General features: G+C 44.7%; 1 protein-coding gene across 2 annotated transcripts in view; it reads left to right on the top strand.

Moving 5' to 3' along the window:
- CCDC142 (coiled-coil domain containing 142) overlaps positions 1 to 18,962 on the top strand; it is a 261,614-nt gene that overhangs the window by 51,498 nt on the left and 191,154 nt on the right. For both annotated transcript variants that reach the window (XM_085642907.1, XM_085642908.1), the window contains 3 exons: positions 4,120 to 4,290; positions 12,612 to 14,228; positions 17,330 to 17,416. In XM_085642907.1, the coding sequence (XP_085499033.1) occupies positions 4,167 to 4,290; positions 12,612 to 14,228; positions 17,330 to 17,416 (1,828 nt within the window). In that variant the 5' untranslated portion in view covers positions 4,120 to 4,166. The remainder of the gene's footprint in view (positions 1 to 4,119; positions 4,291 to 12,611; positions 14,229 to 17,329; positions 17,417 to 18,962) is intronic.

Genomic DNA, 18,962 nt, shown 5'->3' with positions numbered 1-18,962 from the left:
ACAGCTCATTGTCAAGTGTGAATCGGAATAGTTTGGCGCCTGTTAATAGTTATGGGCTTTAGCTATCGGTTCTTTTTATTTTTCTAAAGCATTTCTTAATTTGACTTTTCTAAATTGGTCTACCTATATCAAGTAACAAATTTGATCCATGTATAGAGGTAAAATGGCGGTACCTTCTGCACAAGAGAACCAACCCAATGCTTGTGAAAGAAATATGAAAACAAACTGTTAGCTGGTGGAAAATAACAATGTGTTACGTATTTCCATATCTAACAATGATCATCTCAATAGTCCTGAGTAGCCGAATAGTTATGTTATGGAGATTTGTAGAGCGCACTGTCAGCCGAGAGGATATGCTGGTGGTGAGCAGTTGTGAGTTTAGGCACACCTCTGATCTAGTGAGGCTACTGGAATAGCCAGAATTTAAGAAGTGAGAAGGGGGCTCATATGTGTAGCTGCAGTTCGTTCCACGCTTTAGTAATGATCTAGAAGAAGGCTCAACCCTTGGATCTGGTTTTCCGTATGCGTGAGATTTGTGCAAGTAGGAGTCTGGACGAGCAGAGGTGTCTCGAAGGTTTGGGAATTCAGACGCAACAGTTGAGGTTTGCAGGGACAGTGTTATGTAGCGCCTTGAAAGTGTGGATGAGGAGTTTCAATTGTGCTCCTTTGTGAATGGGGAGCCGTGGAGCTGCTTCAGATGTGGTGTGATGTGAGTGCGGCAGTGGAGGTTGAGAGTGATTCTAGCTACTGAGTTCTGAATGGCTTGCTGCCCTCTGGTGAGTTTTTGTGTAGAGGGTGTTTCCATAGTCAAGATTGCCTTTGACCCGGGCATGAGTGACATTTTCCGGTTGCTGATGAAGAGCCGTATGAAACTCTTCCTCACCATCTCCAGGGTATGAAAGCATGAGGCGGTGATGGCGTTGACTTGGGATGCCATGTCGAGTTTGGTGTTGATGATGATCCCAAGGTTCTTGGTGATGGTAGTGGGGGTGGGTGTTAGTCCTAGTTCTGTTGGCCCCCAAATGGAGTCCCACAGTGTTGTGCTCTTCTCAAAGATCACGATTTCGGTCTTGTTGTTGTTCAGCTTTAGATAGTTGGTCTTCATCCAGTGGGCGATTTCATCAGGCTTTGAACTCGATCATTGTAATGGGCAACTTGTCTGGAGGGAGAGAATGAGTTGCGTGTCGGTGTAGGAGAGGACATTGATATAATGCGAGCGGATGATGCTGGCTAGAGGGATCATGTATGCGTTGGAGTGGGCCAGGCTGAGGGAGAATCCTTGCTGAACTGCGCAGATCACATTACAGGTGTCTGAGGTGTTCTGTGCCAGGGTGACTGACTGGGTCCTTCCAGTCGGGAAGGAGCAGATCCTTCGGAGTGCGTGTCCTTGGATTCCCATGTCATGTAGGCATTGTATTGATGGGAGACTGTATCAAATGCTGCGGAGCGGTCTAGTAGGATGAGGGCCGCAGTGTCTCCTGTGTCCAGAGCCATGCGAATGTCATCCGTGGCAACGATGCGGCAGTTTCCGTGCTGTAGTTCGGTCTAAAACCAGACCGAGTGATGTTGAGGAGGTGGTGGCCGTTGAGGTATTCAGTGAGGTGTCTGTTGATGATTTTCTCTAAGACTGGTAGCAGGGAGATTGGTCTGTAGCTGGTGAGCTTTAAAGAGCCTGCAGAGGGTTTCTCAAGCAATGGGAGGTGTGTTTCCAAGCATCTGGTAAGGTTGCAGAAGAGTCGGAGGCACTTAGAATGGGTGTGAGAATGGCGCTGATGTGTTGCAGTCTTCTGGAGTAGCAGTAGTGGGGATAGGGGTACAACGGGTCTCCTAAGTGGATAGACTTCATGGTGGCAATGGTTTCTTCTGGAGTGATGACAGATCATGTGGTTACAGGGCTCGAGAAATCTACTCCTACTCGCCATGGTGAGTCAGATTTTATCAGGTCGAGCTATTTTAGGGTTTAGTGGCCCTGTCTGGCGAGCTGCACAGAACAGGTGTTCTACCCACTCAGAAAGTGAATGAGCGATCAAGATGCCTTTAAACGTGTGTATCTTGTAACATTTGCTGTGTGTTTAAAGAAAAGAGGTCAAATGCCATTGTCTGTCTTCTGATAAATCACTGCTTATTTCTCTTCTGGAGAGTGGTGCTTTTATTTGTCTGACTTCAAAAGTTAGAGGATTTTGTAACGTGAACTGTCTGCCAGTCATGCTGGGCACACAATATTTAAATAGGTTGTAAATGAACAGTACACATGGTTCAAAATATATCACAGTAGTTAGACACACTTTTATCATTCTAAAGTGAGATGAAAGATTTTAGTATGATCAGAACAAATCAGAATATGATGTGTTAATGATAAATATTTGCTGAAACCTGATTTCCATACATTGTTTGTATCAGTACAACTGTATGGCAGTGGGAAAGATTGTGGACATTTCATTAGAAAATGTCTGTCTGTAAATGACAGTGCGTTCGTTACTGCATCATTCTTTAGTGATATATTTATTAAAAGTGAGATTTTAAATATGAACTGAGAAACATTCCTGCCCCCACCGTGATGACAATTCCATTAGTGAACTAAGAGGCAAGTCCGGGATCGTGTCTACCCTGTATGTGGTCTAGATTTTATTATACATGGATGCTAAAATGCAGCCTGCTAAATCAAACACAAGAGTTTTTGTACAGCACACGTGCTGAGCTCCTATATTTAGAGGTAGTCTCATATTTGGCAAGGAAGAAAAGATGACTCGGAAATAAAATATTTGCCTAGGATCACACAATTGGAGATGAGTTTATTGGCCACGCGTATTACAGTTGGGTTGAGTAGATTATTCAGGTCACTAGAGCAGCAGGTCTGGTAAAAAATGTTTGGGATGTTTCGAGGCCTGGGTTAGCGTCTTTATTCTTTGGATGCGATCGGGAGGCGTGGTGAGGTCTGTCTGGTCTGGTTGTGGGCCGAAGCTGCTTTAAATGGTTGTGATTTTGTTGCTAAAGAATTGAGCGATTGTTGCAGAGGTCCTGCAAGGGAGCGATCCAGTTGGAGGCAGCCCATGGTGAGGTGAAATGTTTCACAATCCAAAGTTTTTCTTGCTTCTGTTGGTGCTGACATCGTTGCTCTCAGCCAGACCGGTGTGTATAGTGGTCCGGATCATTTGGTGGTAGCGTCTTAGGAAGGGGTTGGAACATGCTTCCGTCTGCATTCTCCTGGCTCATTCTCCGTTTGTGCTCCAGTTGTTTGCAGTGGTGTTTCATCAGTCTGAGTTCCTTCGTGCATCAACTGGTCTGGCTCTTGTATTGTTGTGTTTGAGGGGGAGCCAGGGAGTCGATGCAAGAGGTGATACAATTATTACAATTCTTGATGGCTTTGGGGAGGCTGTTGCTGTGTTCTGGTTAGCAGGTGTTGAGAGCTGGTCTGGTGAGTGTGTGTATGAGCGTTGAACCAAGACAGGGATGCTAAACTTGTCATGGGCATGGTCTGTCCACGGAGCTGGTGAGGTCTCGTTGACTTGGATGTTTCAGAAGTGGGTGAAAATAGGGTCCAGAAGGTGTCTAGTGACACGTGTGGGTCCCTTTTCTCATTGGGTGAGGCCCAGGATAAGTGTTCTTGTGCTGGGGTCGGTGTGGTCTTCCCGGTGGAAGTTCAGGTCTCCAAGTAGGATGTAATTCCTACCATTGAGGGTGAGTGGTGCAACAAAGTTTGCAATGGCGTTGGTTAAGTTGGTGCACAGTCCTAGTGGTCTGTAGATGAGAGTGCTGCTGAGGGTGCAGTTGGCTGTGACATGGAGTTTGAGTGACAGGTGTTCCATGTTGGATGAAGATGTGTCATGTATGTGGTGCAGCTGATGGTGTTCTTGTTTATGAGGGAGATTCCGCTTCTGTGATTGTGAATTCTGTCTTGCCTAGCAATCTTGTAGCTGGGGGGTATGGCTGTGGTGATGACAGGTGCAGGGTTCAGCAGGTTTCCATGAGAAAAAGTAGGTCAGTTGGTAACAGAATTTTGCAGATCTTGAGCTGAGAACTTGGTGATTTCAGTTGCGTAAGAAGAAATAGGAAGAAATAGGAAGTTGAGGTGAAGCCTCTTGCGTCTGTTAATCACCTGTTTATTTTCTCTCTCTCCAGGTAGCTGCAGATGCCCTTTCTTCCAACACAGCTGACCTCGGTTGATTATGTCACGGATGCCACATGCACCAGGAGGGATCCTGCCACCTCTTGGTGCACTGATTGCACAGAGGAAAGTGGTGCCTTGTGATGTGGGCCATAGAAGTGAAAAGGAGGAGGCCACAAACCCAAGTACGGAGTAACCTTTCCAAGCCCTTGGAATATTCCCACTCACTTGTATACCCTATCTTGCTTGTGTGACTTTATCCGTGTTCACTTTAGAGACGTGCTGCAAAGCTGCAAACTACTTGGATGTACCATGGCTAAAAGGTTTTTTTTTTAAGCGCAGAGTTGACCACAGCATTTTGTAATGACATTCGTCATTACGCATGAGCACCTACAAAATTGCACAGGTCCCATTTATTTCCTTTACTGATCCAAGGTGAAATGGTTAACAAAAATGAATAAGTACAGCAAAAACATGTTTTTTTAAGGCACAGGGACTGGCAGCAGTTGACTGCCTGGTACTTCCCCCACCTACCAAATACAAGCTCTGGCAAAGCCAATAGGTCTCAACTTTGCAAGAGTTAGAGGTATTGGCGTTATAAATTACTGTCTTTTGCCCATGTGTTGTGGAGTGCAGTGGATGTATATGGTGTGGAAAGGACTTATGTGGGTTGGATTGGTCAAATCAGTACATTAGCATTTAAGATACAGTGGAGGGACACATAGCTACCCATTTAGTGAATGGCTTGTACAAAGTGAAACCAGAAAAAAGGGATTAAGCCCAACTTCCCACTTAACCAACTTGTGTGATCTTAGAAACATATTTTATTTCTCCAGTCTTCGTTTTGCTTCATTATTCTATATGTAATATCTTCATATATTTGACTTCAGAATATGAGCTATACAAAATCGTATTGTGTTTGATGTGATAGACTATAATGTTGTTGTGATTATAAGAATCTTGCAGTCATACAAAGCACATGAAAACTGGCTTGCCTCTTACATCATTAATGGCACTGTCTCCGGGGAAAAGGCGGGACAAGAATAAGTTCTTCTCAGTGTAGTGGTAAAATGTGACTTAAGAAAAAGCTTCTGCATGTTAGAGAAATACACTTGTTTGACTTTTAAAGAGACTTTGCCATATTTGACATGGTCTTGTTTCATAATTTACTTGGCAATCATTTTCAGGGCTCACTTCTGTGCATCTGCATTTGTAAAACCCTCTTTAGACACAAACAAATGAAAGCTCAACATTCATTTAATCCTGTGGGCGCGGGAAGAGCGAGTGCCTTGAGGCACAGCGTGAAGCGGAGGCAGCCATGGGAGTGACAATTAGGAGAAGGCTGGATTGATGGCAAGAGGGTCGTGAAAGACAGATAAGGAAACAAGCATTGGCAAAACCAATACGTTTTGTCTATGTAACGTCATATAGATTTGCAATTATTTTTAGACGTGTTGCACTGCACAGCATCGCAGGCTGCTGTGCAACATGGCTTAAAGAAAAGAGCACTATGACAGTCAATGCTCAGTTGAAAACAAACATATATTCCCTATCCATGGTTGCTCGTTGTGTAAATGCTCACTCAGTCACTGCAGTGCTCAACGAAGCTTCAGATATTCTGTGCCTGCTTGCAGCCTCTGAGAGAATGTGGTGGTGTAAGTCAGGTGAGTTGTAAAGAAATGTGTTCTAGGTGAAGAGCATGGGCATACGACCCACACCTCTTGAATGTGTGCTTGAGTGAATAGACCCCGCACTGGTGTAGTCCGAGTATTAGCGCTGAAGTGTATATGAGATTATTTATTGCAGTGCTCAAGCATAAGAACAAGGAAACAAAACCAGTTTTACATTAAATAACAACTGCCCGAGGGCGCATAGCTAACAGTACAAGACATATTGACAGAACAGTACAGGACATCTGTGCTCTATGTACAGCCTACTCATGTTGTTAGTACATGTGCAACTGCATGTATTGTAGTGTAGATCCTATTTTCCTGATAGGCTCTGCGCATTGGAATAATATACACTATAGTTGTGGCATAGGACTGGGGTCAGTATGCCCCTATCGAGTAAATTAAACTTAATTACTTTGTGTGCCAGCTAACCCAGAGGCCACTAGAAACTCCTTGTGAAACAAGAAGGGAGTAGATTCTGGCAACCGCATAAACATGACAACTTTGTTTCCCTTAGAATCGGAACACTCTCAGAATCGTAGAAACAACAGATAACAGTTTCACTCAGCTAATCGTGCATGCTTAGTTTCTTCAGAGTTTACACAGAAAGAATAGACGGGCGTTTCAATAAAAGGATTTATTGAACAGTCTTGTTTCTTGTGTAATAGATATGTGCTGTTACAATCATAAGACAGTATGCAAGATATATTATGTACAGCGTAAACAGTAGAAAGAAATAATACTGCGCTAGCATTACCTTGTAGCTGTGACACATATATCCATATACAAAATATCATAGGCTAAAAATGCGAGTACTCATTCTGTGCGTGCTCTAACTAATTCTACCCGAGTGTACCCAAGTATAGGACAAGGTAAAAAGTAGGTGCTGTATGCTATAGTCTGGTTTACCATAGTATGGTATGCTAAGTCTGATATGCCAAGAGTCCCTCTAGGTTCTAGTCCGCTCCATACCTTAAGAATGAGAGAGGTTGGAATCTCTATCCGGTTCTCGAACTCTAACACCCCGCGAAGGGAGTCGGAACACTGGAAGCTGGATTCTCTGCGAGCAGGGATGACCGCGTCTTGTCAGTGTGTCAGGCCGGGACACGGGCTCCTCTAAGTCAAGGTCTCCTCCCTGCTTGTCGCCGTGGCGAGCAGTATCAAGTCTTGCAGCCGAGCCATGGTTTGCCATGGGAAGGGAAGGTATATTTATACCTGGATGGTGCTTAGGAATGTTTGCATTGACGTAAAATCGGGCAGAGGAAGGCGTCATGAATGAACCCGCAGGGTATAGCGGTTCATGCATAATAAAATGAGTTCTTGGAGAAATCAATAATCCTGGGCTAGGGAAACTCCCAACAGCTTAAGGGTCTGTTTTCTAAGAACTCGTTGTGACGTTGGGGTGGACGGATGTAGGTGACCATGCCTGTATTTGGATCGCATGGATAATGCCTAAATCAGGACTGGGATCCTATGCCGATATACGTGCAATGCGAATTGTGCCTATATAAGGACATGTGTCAGGAAAACCTATATACGGACACCTAAAGCGGAACACAACAGTATGAGGACACTGAAGAGTATCCTGTTGCACACTCAACTCCTAACAATCGTTGTATTACGTCACAAATCTATACACGATGTGCATTTTCCTTGAATGTATATTTTAATGTAATTATGTGTTTTAAAACGATGCCATAAAAAGAATATAAATCATAATTGTGTGTAGAGCTTCATAGCACACTTTATCCAAAAGTAAGTGCTCTAAATTACAGGAGTGACTTTACTTTTACTAATGCGTTGTACGCAGTTACCAGCCTCAGAAGGGTTAATCACGGAAATCTGAATTAGTATTGCCAAAGTTTGAACTCGTAATCTCCAGATCTACCATGCATCAAAGGTGAGCGTTTAACTCGCCAGGTCTTCCTGCCAGCCTTAACCTACGTTCTTCATGCATAGCCAGTATGTGTATCCCAAATATTACCAGTCATATCCGTTCTCTAGCCATCTCAATTAATTTCGGCAATATGTGCACACCACAAGCTCCGCTGCAACAAGTCCTTCGTATGATGAAAGGGTTTTCAGTGATTTTCCAAACGTCTTTAGCCAGGTCGTAACACTGCTTAAAGCAGTATAGCCAATTAGCTGCCCCGGTATTATATAAATAAAAGTGGTACTCCTTGTTCCTGAGCTACATGCCCCTCGTTTTCAAACACAATGCAGCGGGTTGGGCTTGGCTCCCTGCACCCAGTTGGCCACGGCGCGATTAGCAGCCCGGTTTTCGATGATCATCATGATACTGGGATCTACCGTGGCATTTATTCACTGTGACTGCACTACATTAATAGGAACCCTGGGCTGAAAGTACACATCCCACCCACCGTCTGCTATACGGTCTGTCGTTAACTTTCTAAAGATGCATGCACAGGCGTCAAGCAAGGGTGGCATGGGGAAAAGAAACCCTCAATAAAAAATATAAGGGAGGAGGGAAAGTGGAAACCAAATGAACAGCAGAGGGTGTGGCCAGCAAAGCGGATGGGGGCCTGGGGGGGGGGAGGGAGAAGGGAACAACAGGGCACAAGTCTAAAAAAAAAAAAAAGCATGGTCAAGATAGTGGATAAAGCCTTCTCAGACCGGCCAGTCAGGCTTTGGAACTCTCACCTTCAACCTGGTCCCAGCCTGCTAAAATTCAGGCAAATCCCTTAAAACTCGGCTCTTTACACTGTAGTATGCCCGTTCCAGTACGCTGGGTACTGTGACAGCTCCATAGAACTCCAGTGAACGAGTGCTCTATGAATAAAATCTGACCACTAAGTGGACTACGTGCTTGACTATGTGCACTACACGCGACCTGCAAATCAGTGGATCCTACAAAACAGATGTATATCTTTCCACATTAAAGGATTAATGTAAGAGGCTGTAGAGGCGGTGGAGTTTTTCAAAGTGCTCCCTAGAAACGAGCCATTTACCTACTCGACCAGCTGTACAGTTGGAGTAACATAAGAGCCAGATACTGAACACAGCGCATGTTGTTGTGCCCAAGTAACAGCTGACTAACGGGTATGGGTACCTCCTTGCGCAGTAGGGCGAGAGTGACTTGGCGACAAATTTGTAATGGTTTATTTCATCTGGTTTACCCAACCTCCTCAGCACTACAACCCAAAGAAGAAATGAAATAAAAATATTGGCAATTAATTTAATCAGGATAATAAATCCTGCAAAAACACAAATGCTAACACTCCTATGTGTAAGTGCTTTTTGCCCTGCTAGGACCAGTTTAAAAGTTGGCAGTTGCCATTTCGTGCATGTTCCGCTTGCTTCGGAGGACGACGTGGGGGACTGAAGTCACATGGGAGCCATCTTAACAAAGCCTTGGAACCAGAGGGCAGTGCTTACCGGATTGCGGACAGTCTTCTGAAGGAGGCGGCCAATCCGGAACCATGCTCTGCTACAGAGGAGACACCTGATCCTTGAGGACCGCCTCCTGCTCTGTGGGAACGTGTCATAACACTGGCTTATCCCGGAGTGACCGATCTGGACAAATGTCACTGCGCTCAGCTGTAGCGCACCATCCACAAAATACACATGCCTGGGCAGGGCTGGTGGGGGGGAAATGAGGTAGGAAATGGGGCTTAGAGCACACACGAAGCTGTACCGGAATGAAGAGCCAAGAGAAAAGGGGAGGGAGAAATGACAGGAACAGCAGATACAAAGAGAGAGGAAGAAGAGTAAACAGCTTCAATAGTAGATGCATAAAGAAACAGGCAAGTGCACATAGGCTCCCGGGCCATGCTTACCGGAGTCCTTGCAGTGCCGATGGCCAGCTATGGGGCGCTGTGCTGATAAAATCAAATGTGCCCCATGGTAAAACATGAAAGCGGGTGCCATGCTAGTAAAAGAAAAGCACAACATTTACAGGCCTGTTTTCAATCACACTGGGATTCCAAAGACAGGGTTAGCAGCTGTGCGGAGGAGAGCCTTCCGTTGCCGCCATGCAGAAACAAAAGAAACAAGGAGCTGGCACCTAAGCTGAACACAGGAAAACAGTCGCACGAGCAGGAAACAAATAAAAGAATAGTCTCCCAAACAAGCAGATAAATAACCAAAGCAGTACTTGGCCCCTGTTCCATAGGAGGAAATGAATGACAATGGTGGGTCAAGAGGAAGGATTGACCACTAGCAAGCAAGGATTTTTATGGACACTGAAAAGAACAAATGAAAAGCAGTGGGCAGGCCTTAAGCCCATAAAGAGAATGCAACAGGTCTCGAAAGCTCGACCTGAAAAAGAATTATCAGGGAGGAGACGGGGAAGAGGAAAGGCGGGATGCAAGCTGCTGACGTGCTAAAGATCATCGCGAATTTCTGTGACTTCAGAGGACATTTAGAGTACATTTATACAGCTTTCTGCAATGAAAATAATTACCTGCAAAAAGCACAAACGCACGCGTACTTGCAAAACACCTATACAGCAGGTCTTTACAAGTTTAAAATGTCCTATGTGTTATGACATGAAACAAGTGCATTAACTATCTGTGTCATCTTATGAGGCTTCTAACCTGTGACCTGGGAATGCACCCATCTCTCAAGAGAAATCATTAACCACCAGAGTTAACTTTCCACTGTTATAGCTTGAAACTTGCTGGACAGACCAATCTGTGCAGCAAATACCTTAACCCCAGTGTTTTCTGTGAGCCGATCTTACTGGTGCTCAACATGCCCAAATGAAAAACAAGCATTGGCAAAGTCACTAGGACACACCTTCGAACCTATTGGGTTTGCCAATGATTCTAGTCATGCTGTACAGCAGATGTAAAAGCTGGAAAAAGGGAAGTCACTGAATAAGAAACAAGCAAATGTGAGTGACAATAAAGCCAACTACTGGTAAGCAGTGGCGGGCTGTAAGCCCACAGTTGGACTTTTTCAGCCAGCTTGCTCTCTGGTAGGCTCGACCTAAACAGGGTAGCCAGAAAAGTTGTCCCTATAGGAAACAAGGCATACATCTCCAAGGTTTTGTGAAGCCACTAAAACTGTGGATTTTACTGCTACATTAAATTTATAAATATACACTGTTGGTAATAATACGTTAGTAAACAGTGCTCGTGTGACAAAGCGTGATGAGATGCTTCCTGGCATTTTTTGTGCGAAAAGTGAAATGGACCAAAGACCATTTCAAAACCAGCATTTGTGAAATCAAATTTTAGCCTGTTCAGTGTGGCCCTTTTCTGATAAAAAAATACCATCTAAATCACATTTTAGTGTCTCTCAATTTCAGATGAGCTTTGCTTAGTAAAACATCATTTGCGTAACCTACATTTAGAGGTTAACCATTTCTATTGCATCCTGGTTTCATTAATTTAATACATCGGGGATATTGGCCGATTAACGGACCCCATCAAGTAGGTTAATGTTGCTCGTTCCGCACAATATTTTGGGTTTGCTTGTTATTTTATACCAAATTGTGTTTCTTGTCTAGCTCTGTTCACTCTTGTTACGAGACTGTGTTTTTTTGCCCATCTCACACTTGAGTTGCTTTCCCAAGGATAGGTGAGGAAGGTAGAGATGGACAGGAGAGCTTGATATTCTGGGGTTTGATATGACCTGATGAGACCACCGAGGGGCAGAGACGGTCAGGGTCATGGATTAGGAGGGCAAGCACTACTTAGGCCTGGAGCTAGAGAGTGCCACGTGCTGATCCTAACCGTGGTCACGGTTACCTCTTGTTTGAAAGAGCTATTTACACTTGATATATTAGAGACCTTTATACCCACACCTGAATCCTAAAAACCCATTACCTGCCTCTACCCACCCCTGAACCCAAAAAACCCTTCCTTCCTTTCTCTCTACACACTCCTGAATCCTAAAAATCCATTACCTCCGTCTATCCCCCTAAATTCACTTACCTTCTTTTATCTCTACCCACTCCTGCACCCCACAAACCCTTACCTCCCTTTACTTGTACCAATCCCTGAACCCAAAAAACACCTTACCCCTTTACTCCTCCCCGTGCCTAGTCCCTCAATGCCCTAAACCTTCCTTTTTTTAAATTGACATAAAGATAATATGATTTAAAGAAATACTAACCGGTGTTGTAAAGAACTGTGTTTCAAAACGCTTGTTGTACTTAAGTGCGTTGTAAAAAATTGTATTGTAATGCCCATCCTGGTAAACGCCATGTTGTAAACATTATATACCCAAAGGAGTGTTAAAAGTTCGCTGAGACGGCGTGGTAGAGAGTTCCCTGTAAATGTATCGCTACATGGGAAGCCACAGTAAGTGCTACAGCCAGGCAGAGGAGGAATTAGAAGAATGGATGGAAATTACTCTCCGTCTAATAAGGTCCTTGGATGTTGCTTCATCAGTCTCGTCAGTAGCTACAGGGGCGGCAGGTGGCCGGGATTCGTTTATAGGAGCATTGTTTCTCATCTAACTGTTGGGTGCATTATAGACAGTAGGCATGATTCTGCCACAGGGGAAAGATCAGGACAAATGTATAAATGAAGATTGATCTAGAAGATCTTTTATACACAAAGTATTGCACGCGCAGAATATGCGACCTGTTGATATGCCTACTGTAAAGCCAGGTTTCTACATTCGGACCATGGTGATTTTATGTTTGTTTTCCATAAAATGATAAAGATATTTAAAAATGAATGCATACAATGTTGCACCAATGCCAGAAAAGATTGAAGGCTGTGCTATGGACTTTTGTGAACGGGCCACCAGTTTCGCCTGAATTAGGTCTATGCTGAGGCTGATCAGATTTTTCTTACAAGGTATAATGTGTTAAACAAAAACCAGTAATGAAACCAATTCAGCGAGTTTTCTTGTTCTTTCAGGTTCCACCTCACATGCCAGCTTTGTTAAGTCACTGCACCGATCAGAGGTCCAGCTTCGTAATCATCTGATCCACGTTGTGAAAAGCAACCCCTCTCATGTCTTCGAGGGTAGGTCTTTTCATGACAGTGACAAAGAGGACGACTTGTTGGCCAACCATTGCCTCCGATCTTCTGGTGTTCTCGTTCCTCAGGTGGAGTGCGGTCTCTCAGGGCTTCGTCGCTGCTTGGTGATCCAGCATGACTCTGGGGCCAATACTCCGAAGGGGTTTTTCAAACAGTCACCCACTGAACCCCCTGTTGGCGAGTTCTACTTCCATCCAGTTTATGCTAGTGTGGCCCAGAATGGCAGCTGGCTTCACGCCCTGACCCTGCAGCAGCACTACCTGAACCTGGTTAAAGAGTACACCCTACGCCTGAAGGGTGCCTGGGATTTTACACAGCGGCTCTCCGGCATACTTGTAGCACTAGCCCCAGCCAGTCTGATACAGACAGGACAGCTAAAGCTACTGTGTGAAGAACTTAGGGTACATACCAGCCACTGGCGTGCCTTGCAGAGGAGAATCCGAAGAGACCACTGTCTGCGACCACTATTACTCCACAAGCAGAACACTCTCACTCAGATGAGAACGACTCTGTCACGGCTAGCGTGCCAGGCCATTCAGCTCATGGAACTGTGCATAAACTCCGCCTTGAAATCCCTGGGTCATGCCAGTGTCACCAGCTTTTCCTCTGAGGAACTGTCAGACGTCTTCCGAGGAGTGGAGGTTTACAACCAAGTTGTGTCGGAGAGTTCAGCTATTTGGTTGCTGTCAGACTGCCAGTTGAGTGCTGATTTGGCATCAGAGGCTGCACCAGGACCAAACGACACTCTGGAACGATGGCATGCTCAGAGAAGACCTGGTGCATACCCCATTGCAAGAGTCTTGGGCATTCTCTCTGAGGAAAGAGGGCAGCAGACTGCAGAACGGTTCTACCAGTCTGTTCTGCAACAGGAAGAGCTCTTACATAGTGTGAGCAGAAGTTCTTTGTGTTCCGTGGACTGGAAGAATGCCAGGGTGCCTTTGTTTGAGAACATTTCTTCTTCGGTAACTGGTACAAACCAAATAAGGCCATCTCTGTCTAGTCCCCAAATCAGACTGTGCCAGCCTTCGTGTAGTCAGCTGAGCGCCTCCCGGCTGCTGGAAGCCAACTGTGCAGAGGATGACCAGTTGATAGAAAACATCTTGGATGTGCTGGTGTCCTCAACAGATACATTTTGGCATCACTTTCTTAACAAGCCAAAGCTAGAACGACCTCAGTCAGCTGTGTTGCAGCGATCTCGAGACGAAAAGGGAGGTTTAGCCGCAGATGGTGATCTAGATGTAATACATGCAGAAGAGAAACTGTACATTCATGGGAGTCTGGACTCGACACGCCAACTAAGAACGCCATCCACGGATGCTGTAGGGGTGCTGCACACAAGATACCGCATGCTGCTGTGGAAGAAGTTCATGTCTTGTTTCTTCGATCGGTTGTACGCTCATCCTGGAACTGCCCCATATGAGGACAGCCTGTGTCTGCTCCAGGAAGGAGCAAGCATGGCTGTGGCTCGAAGTGTGGAAGACATAATGAAAGATGGTGAGTGCCTGCATCCTTAAAGCCTGGAATGCCTATAGGAAGAATGTTACTTATGTGAAAGTTCCTCTGCATATATACAACCATTTGTAGATGCTCCATGTTGACCGATATTCAGTTGCTGTTATTCAGTCTATATGACAGTGGATGGGGTATTGATTAGGTCCTGTAAGCTAACAAAATCTTAGAACTGCTCCCAGGACATTTGTTTTTTTTTTTTTTAATTTTTTTTTTATTCGCTTGAAAACACAAAGAATTAATATAATCTTGTTAAAAAACAATAGAATCTATTACAGAGGTTTGGGACAAGCAGTCCCCCGTTATTTAACAATAGTTAAAGAGCAGAAAAAGAAAAACAGTACATTTCATCATTTTTTTTTTTTCCCCCTTTTTTTTTTTTTTTTTTTTTTTTTTTGGTATTAGCAATATTACCAAGAATAGAACAAAGTCAAATTAACGTTACATGGGCCAGTTAAATTTCACTTAGCCTTCCAACCAATGTGTGAATGGGGCCCATGTTAATGTGCCCCTTTCCCGCCTTCTTCTGCCCCCCGTGAAAAAACGGCTGACTCCAGCCTATGGAGTGCTAGGATCCTTGCTTTCCAAATCATAAAGGTTGGGGCGGCAGAATTTTTCCAATCTGATGTGATGCATAATCTGATTTGCGACATAGCAATATATATAAAAGCGATGACATGGCTCGTTCTATTCAATGATGTATCAGTTTCACAACCCATGATAACTAATTCAGCTGATAAAACCAATGGGATTTTAAGGCTAACAATAATAAATGTTTGAACTTCTTGAACGACAGGACATTTGGGCTGGGTAGCCATGGGATGATGGGTGATATTGAATGCCATGGCACTCTCCTTTTGCGATCAATGGCATGCCACAAGATTAAAACACACTCAGTTTACACAGTCCTATAGATAGGATGTGAACTCACATGCAATCGCACACAATGCAGTGCTGGGGTTCCAAAAGATGGCAGCCAAAAGCTGCCACTACGGTGTTTGTACCTCACAGTCACACTCCTCACCATGCTCTACCACCCTCTTGTGTATATTCACAGCTGCTGAAAGTCACCCAGACTCACACCATGCCCAGACTCACACCACATGTATGCACACACCCAGACTCACGCCACACGCATGCACACACCCAGACTCACGCCACACGCATGCACACACATTGGACCAGAAAGCTTTAAATAACTTGGGCTGAATTAGAAAAGGAATCACAAGGAAGGAAGGCAAATGCTGCCAGATAAAAGTTGATCTGAAGTTGTCTGTGACTCATGAAAACCAAGGTTATTAGACATTGCCATTAAGTAATGGAAGGGCTGTGATTGCCAGAGGAGACGAGCATCATATGAAAATCCGCAGTGTCCACAGCAAACATAGTGGCAATGCAAGGAGTTATGTCACACACGCACAAAGGAAGGGGGTATTAGAGACAGCAACAATGCTAGTACCCTTCACAGAACAGTTACAGCCTGTTAAGTAGCAGGCAAAGATCTTCAAACACATAACCTGGGTAAATCAAAGACTGCAATGCATAGCCCATGGCAGCATTTGGGATGTCCTGTTGGTATCACACTGGGTGGCTCAGGTCCAAAGTGCAAGAAACTGGATGAGGGAGAGACTAAGGAAACGTGGTGGTGGCCACAGGAGGTGATACACATGTGACACAGGCAAGGGCCACGTAGTTCTCAATGGCAGATGATCATCTTTCTGGAGAAGTCCTACTGGGTTTAACTAATTGTGGTGAAAACATTGCTCACCAATACCAATGCCATTCATTTGGGTCAGGGTGTTCTTCAGTCGTCTCACTTTTATGCAGTCAATGCAGATGTGACTCTGCAGTCTGCACCTTCACAACCAGTTTGAGGTGAGTGTCCATTCAGGTGTCTTTTCCAGGCTGCTCTCTATGCACAGCCGTTGTGTAGAGTGATGCTCTTTCCCGCGTTTAGTCTCCAGCTTGGAGCACCCACAAAAAGGGTCACAAAAAGATGTGAGGTTTTTGCATCTGGCTTTCATCAGCCACAATGAAGAGGGATCAGGGGAAAGGCAACATGCTGGCCCCACTTTAGTAGTCCATTTTACCTTGAGGAACAGAGACTGCAGACCCACCCTTAAGATAGATTGGAGGACTACAAGAAGACTAAGCAGCAGCTCCTCTCAGCCAAAGGCCTGGTAGAATTTCTAAAGTAGATTTGTTTGCTCTTTTACCATTTCATTGTCTAGGTCTCGCTCCAGTTTCAGGAGGAGACCATTGTTGATGTGTCCTCCCTCTAGCTTCAGGAATGTCAGCAATACTCTTCTACTGTCTTGGAAAACAACTTCACATCCATCTTGTCCAAGAATCTAGGCCACGGGCATCCAAAATGGACCACACACACACACACACACTTAGATCACAGGTCAGGTCCACAACCTCTTGTCTAGGGGTAGGCCTAGGCCTCTGTGCACACACTAGATTAATGTGAGGCTAGGGACATAACCAAAAACCAGGATGCCAGATACATGCAGTCCGGCATTTATGGCAGGGAACACGGCTGTTCACCAAGCAGGGGACATTCCAGTGCCCACAACAATACAGGCACCAGCTCCCGAAGGTCAAGTTAGTTTGTTTGTAGAATAATCACCAGCTTGGCAAATTATTCAGCTGGAATAAAAAAAGAACTGAAGTTTCATCCATTCCTTCAGTTTGACCCCAAACTGCAAATACTTGAAAGCTTTAATGAAATGATTCTTGTGGGGATTAGAAGTGTTCTTTAATGCTCTCTGCCCTTGCCTGCAGCCGTTGGTCGTAGCTGTACTTGCAACCCGATTGATTGTTCCCTCATTGAAACTCCCTCATATGCCCTGCCCTCCAGTATGAGTTGCAATTTGAATGCTGAAAAACTCCCAGCCTATTGGTGTGACCAGAGAGTATCCCATCTCTGTGGCCCTAATGTAGCCTTTATTACTTGTTTGAAACCAAGAATCTGGTTAATCTTGCATGTGGTATGGTTGGAGCTGGACGCTAATTGCATGACCTGTTATGTCAGCCAGTACAGGAATAAATCCTGTTTTCTAAAATCGTTGGTCTTGTTTCAGGCTCCATTCCTGAAGAATGCCTGTTGGGCAGCTGGAACTTGTGCTTGCACCTGCTTACAAGAACAGCCTTGATTGGTTGGGACCACGGTAAGTTTGTTGGAAAGGGAGCACATCTTTAATTGTATTGTGGTGTGTTTTTTTTATTGCTTCAATACTGCTGTTGCCTATTGAACCAGCGGGTTACCAGCTTGTGTTACTCGCACACCATATACTCACCTGGGCCCATAAACATTCATACAAATAAGCTAGAAGTACCGCTGGAGTCAATTTTGTTTACCTGCAAGATTTTGTCATCTTTACCCAAATCTTACCAATCCAATCTCTTTGACAATAAATATCCTCTGGTCAATGAATCTAGTAGCTAGTAGTATAGAGAGAAATAACATTAAAGCGTTTCTTCAATAATCACAGACTCGAAGAGTTTTAAAAGTTTTATCTAATCAATAATTTTGTTACTCAAAGATCAAATACATGTTAACATCGAGTTTCATTCAGGAAAGAAATCTAGTTTAGTTCCAATAATAAATCTCAATACAATATTGTGATGACAGTACCTGTAAAGGTAGAAGAAGAGAGCAGGTATAAGGACAGATTTCACAGAATGATATTCACCTAAGGTGATAGATGAACCCAACTCCTTGAAGATGGGACGGCTGGAATCCACCGGGACAGGTGGAAGACAGAGGATCAGGACAGGTTCAGAACTGGGAAGGTGACCTCTTCTAAGTGCAACGCTGTTGTGTTATGTTATTGTGACTTATAGAGCGCAACAGCTGCTCCAGCAAAGGGGCGTCCCGGCGCTAGTACCAAGAAAAGACTGACAAATCAAAAAGAGCAGACACGGTATGTGCCAGCATCGCACCCCTCTCTGGCACTACTCTCCTCGATCTTTCTTCCGCAATTACCCTTCTAGATGATTGGATTATCGATTAGTATTTCGGTCTCTTGAGCAGGGTCTCTGGCATCTGCAAGGTCTGAGACCGCGTCTCGGACAGCGTCTGTGGCAGCATACGTGTCCGGTCTGTGACGAGTCGGAATGACGGGTCTGACAGACGGGTCTCGGGCTCTGGTCTGACAGATCTCTAACTAGCTTACCTCAATTATACTATTCTGTGTTCGTGTACCACCCCCAAATGTTTCAATATCGTGTATTCCCCTACTTCTGATTGGACAGGGCAAGGAAGTGAGTTCATCACACCATATTAAATGTAATATTTTTCGTTAGGTTCTTTGTTCTATGTTTCCGCCCCTTAATTTACTTTCCCAAAGCTTTATTCCCACCCGCATTTCATATTATGATCAATACAATTTATTCATTTTGTTATAATTGTTGCACTTGTCCGGGTCGATTGGTTAAGTTCTCATGAGATTTTCCCCAGCATGTCCTTGGCTGGGTTTCAATGATGTCTTCATGGTTCCGGGCAGGGTTTAGTGCGCATGCGCACAGATCAGGTGGGGTAAGGATTTCAGTCACTCTCTGAGGCCCAAATACGAACTAATAATATAGTCCCGTGGTTCCCAAAGTGTGCGCCGCGGCACCCCGGTGCGCCGTAATGAGGTGCCAGGGGCGCCGCGACCACAATGCGTGCAGACAAAGGGCCACTTGTAAAAACGGCGGGATCAAACCTTGACA

Source organism: Triturus cristatus, chromosome 2_2 (genome assembly GCF_964204655.1).
Source record: "Triturus cristatus chromosome 2_2, aTriCri1.1, whole genome shotgun sequence".
In the NCBI taxonomy this organism is placed as follows: Eukaryota; Metazoa; Chordata; class Amphibia; order Caudata; family Salamandridae; genus Triturus; species Triturus cristatus.
This window is presented reverse-complemented; position numbering and strand designations above follow the sequence as displayed.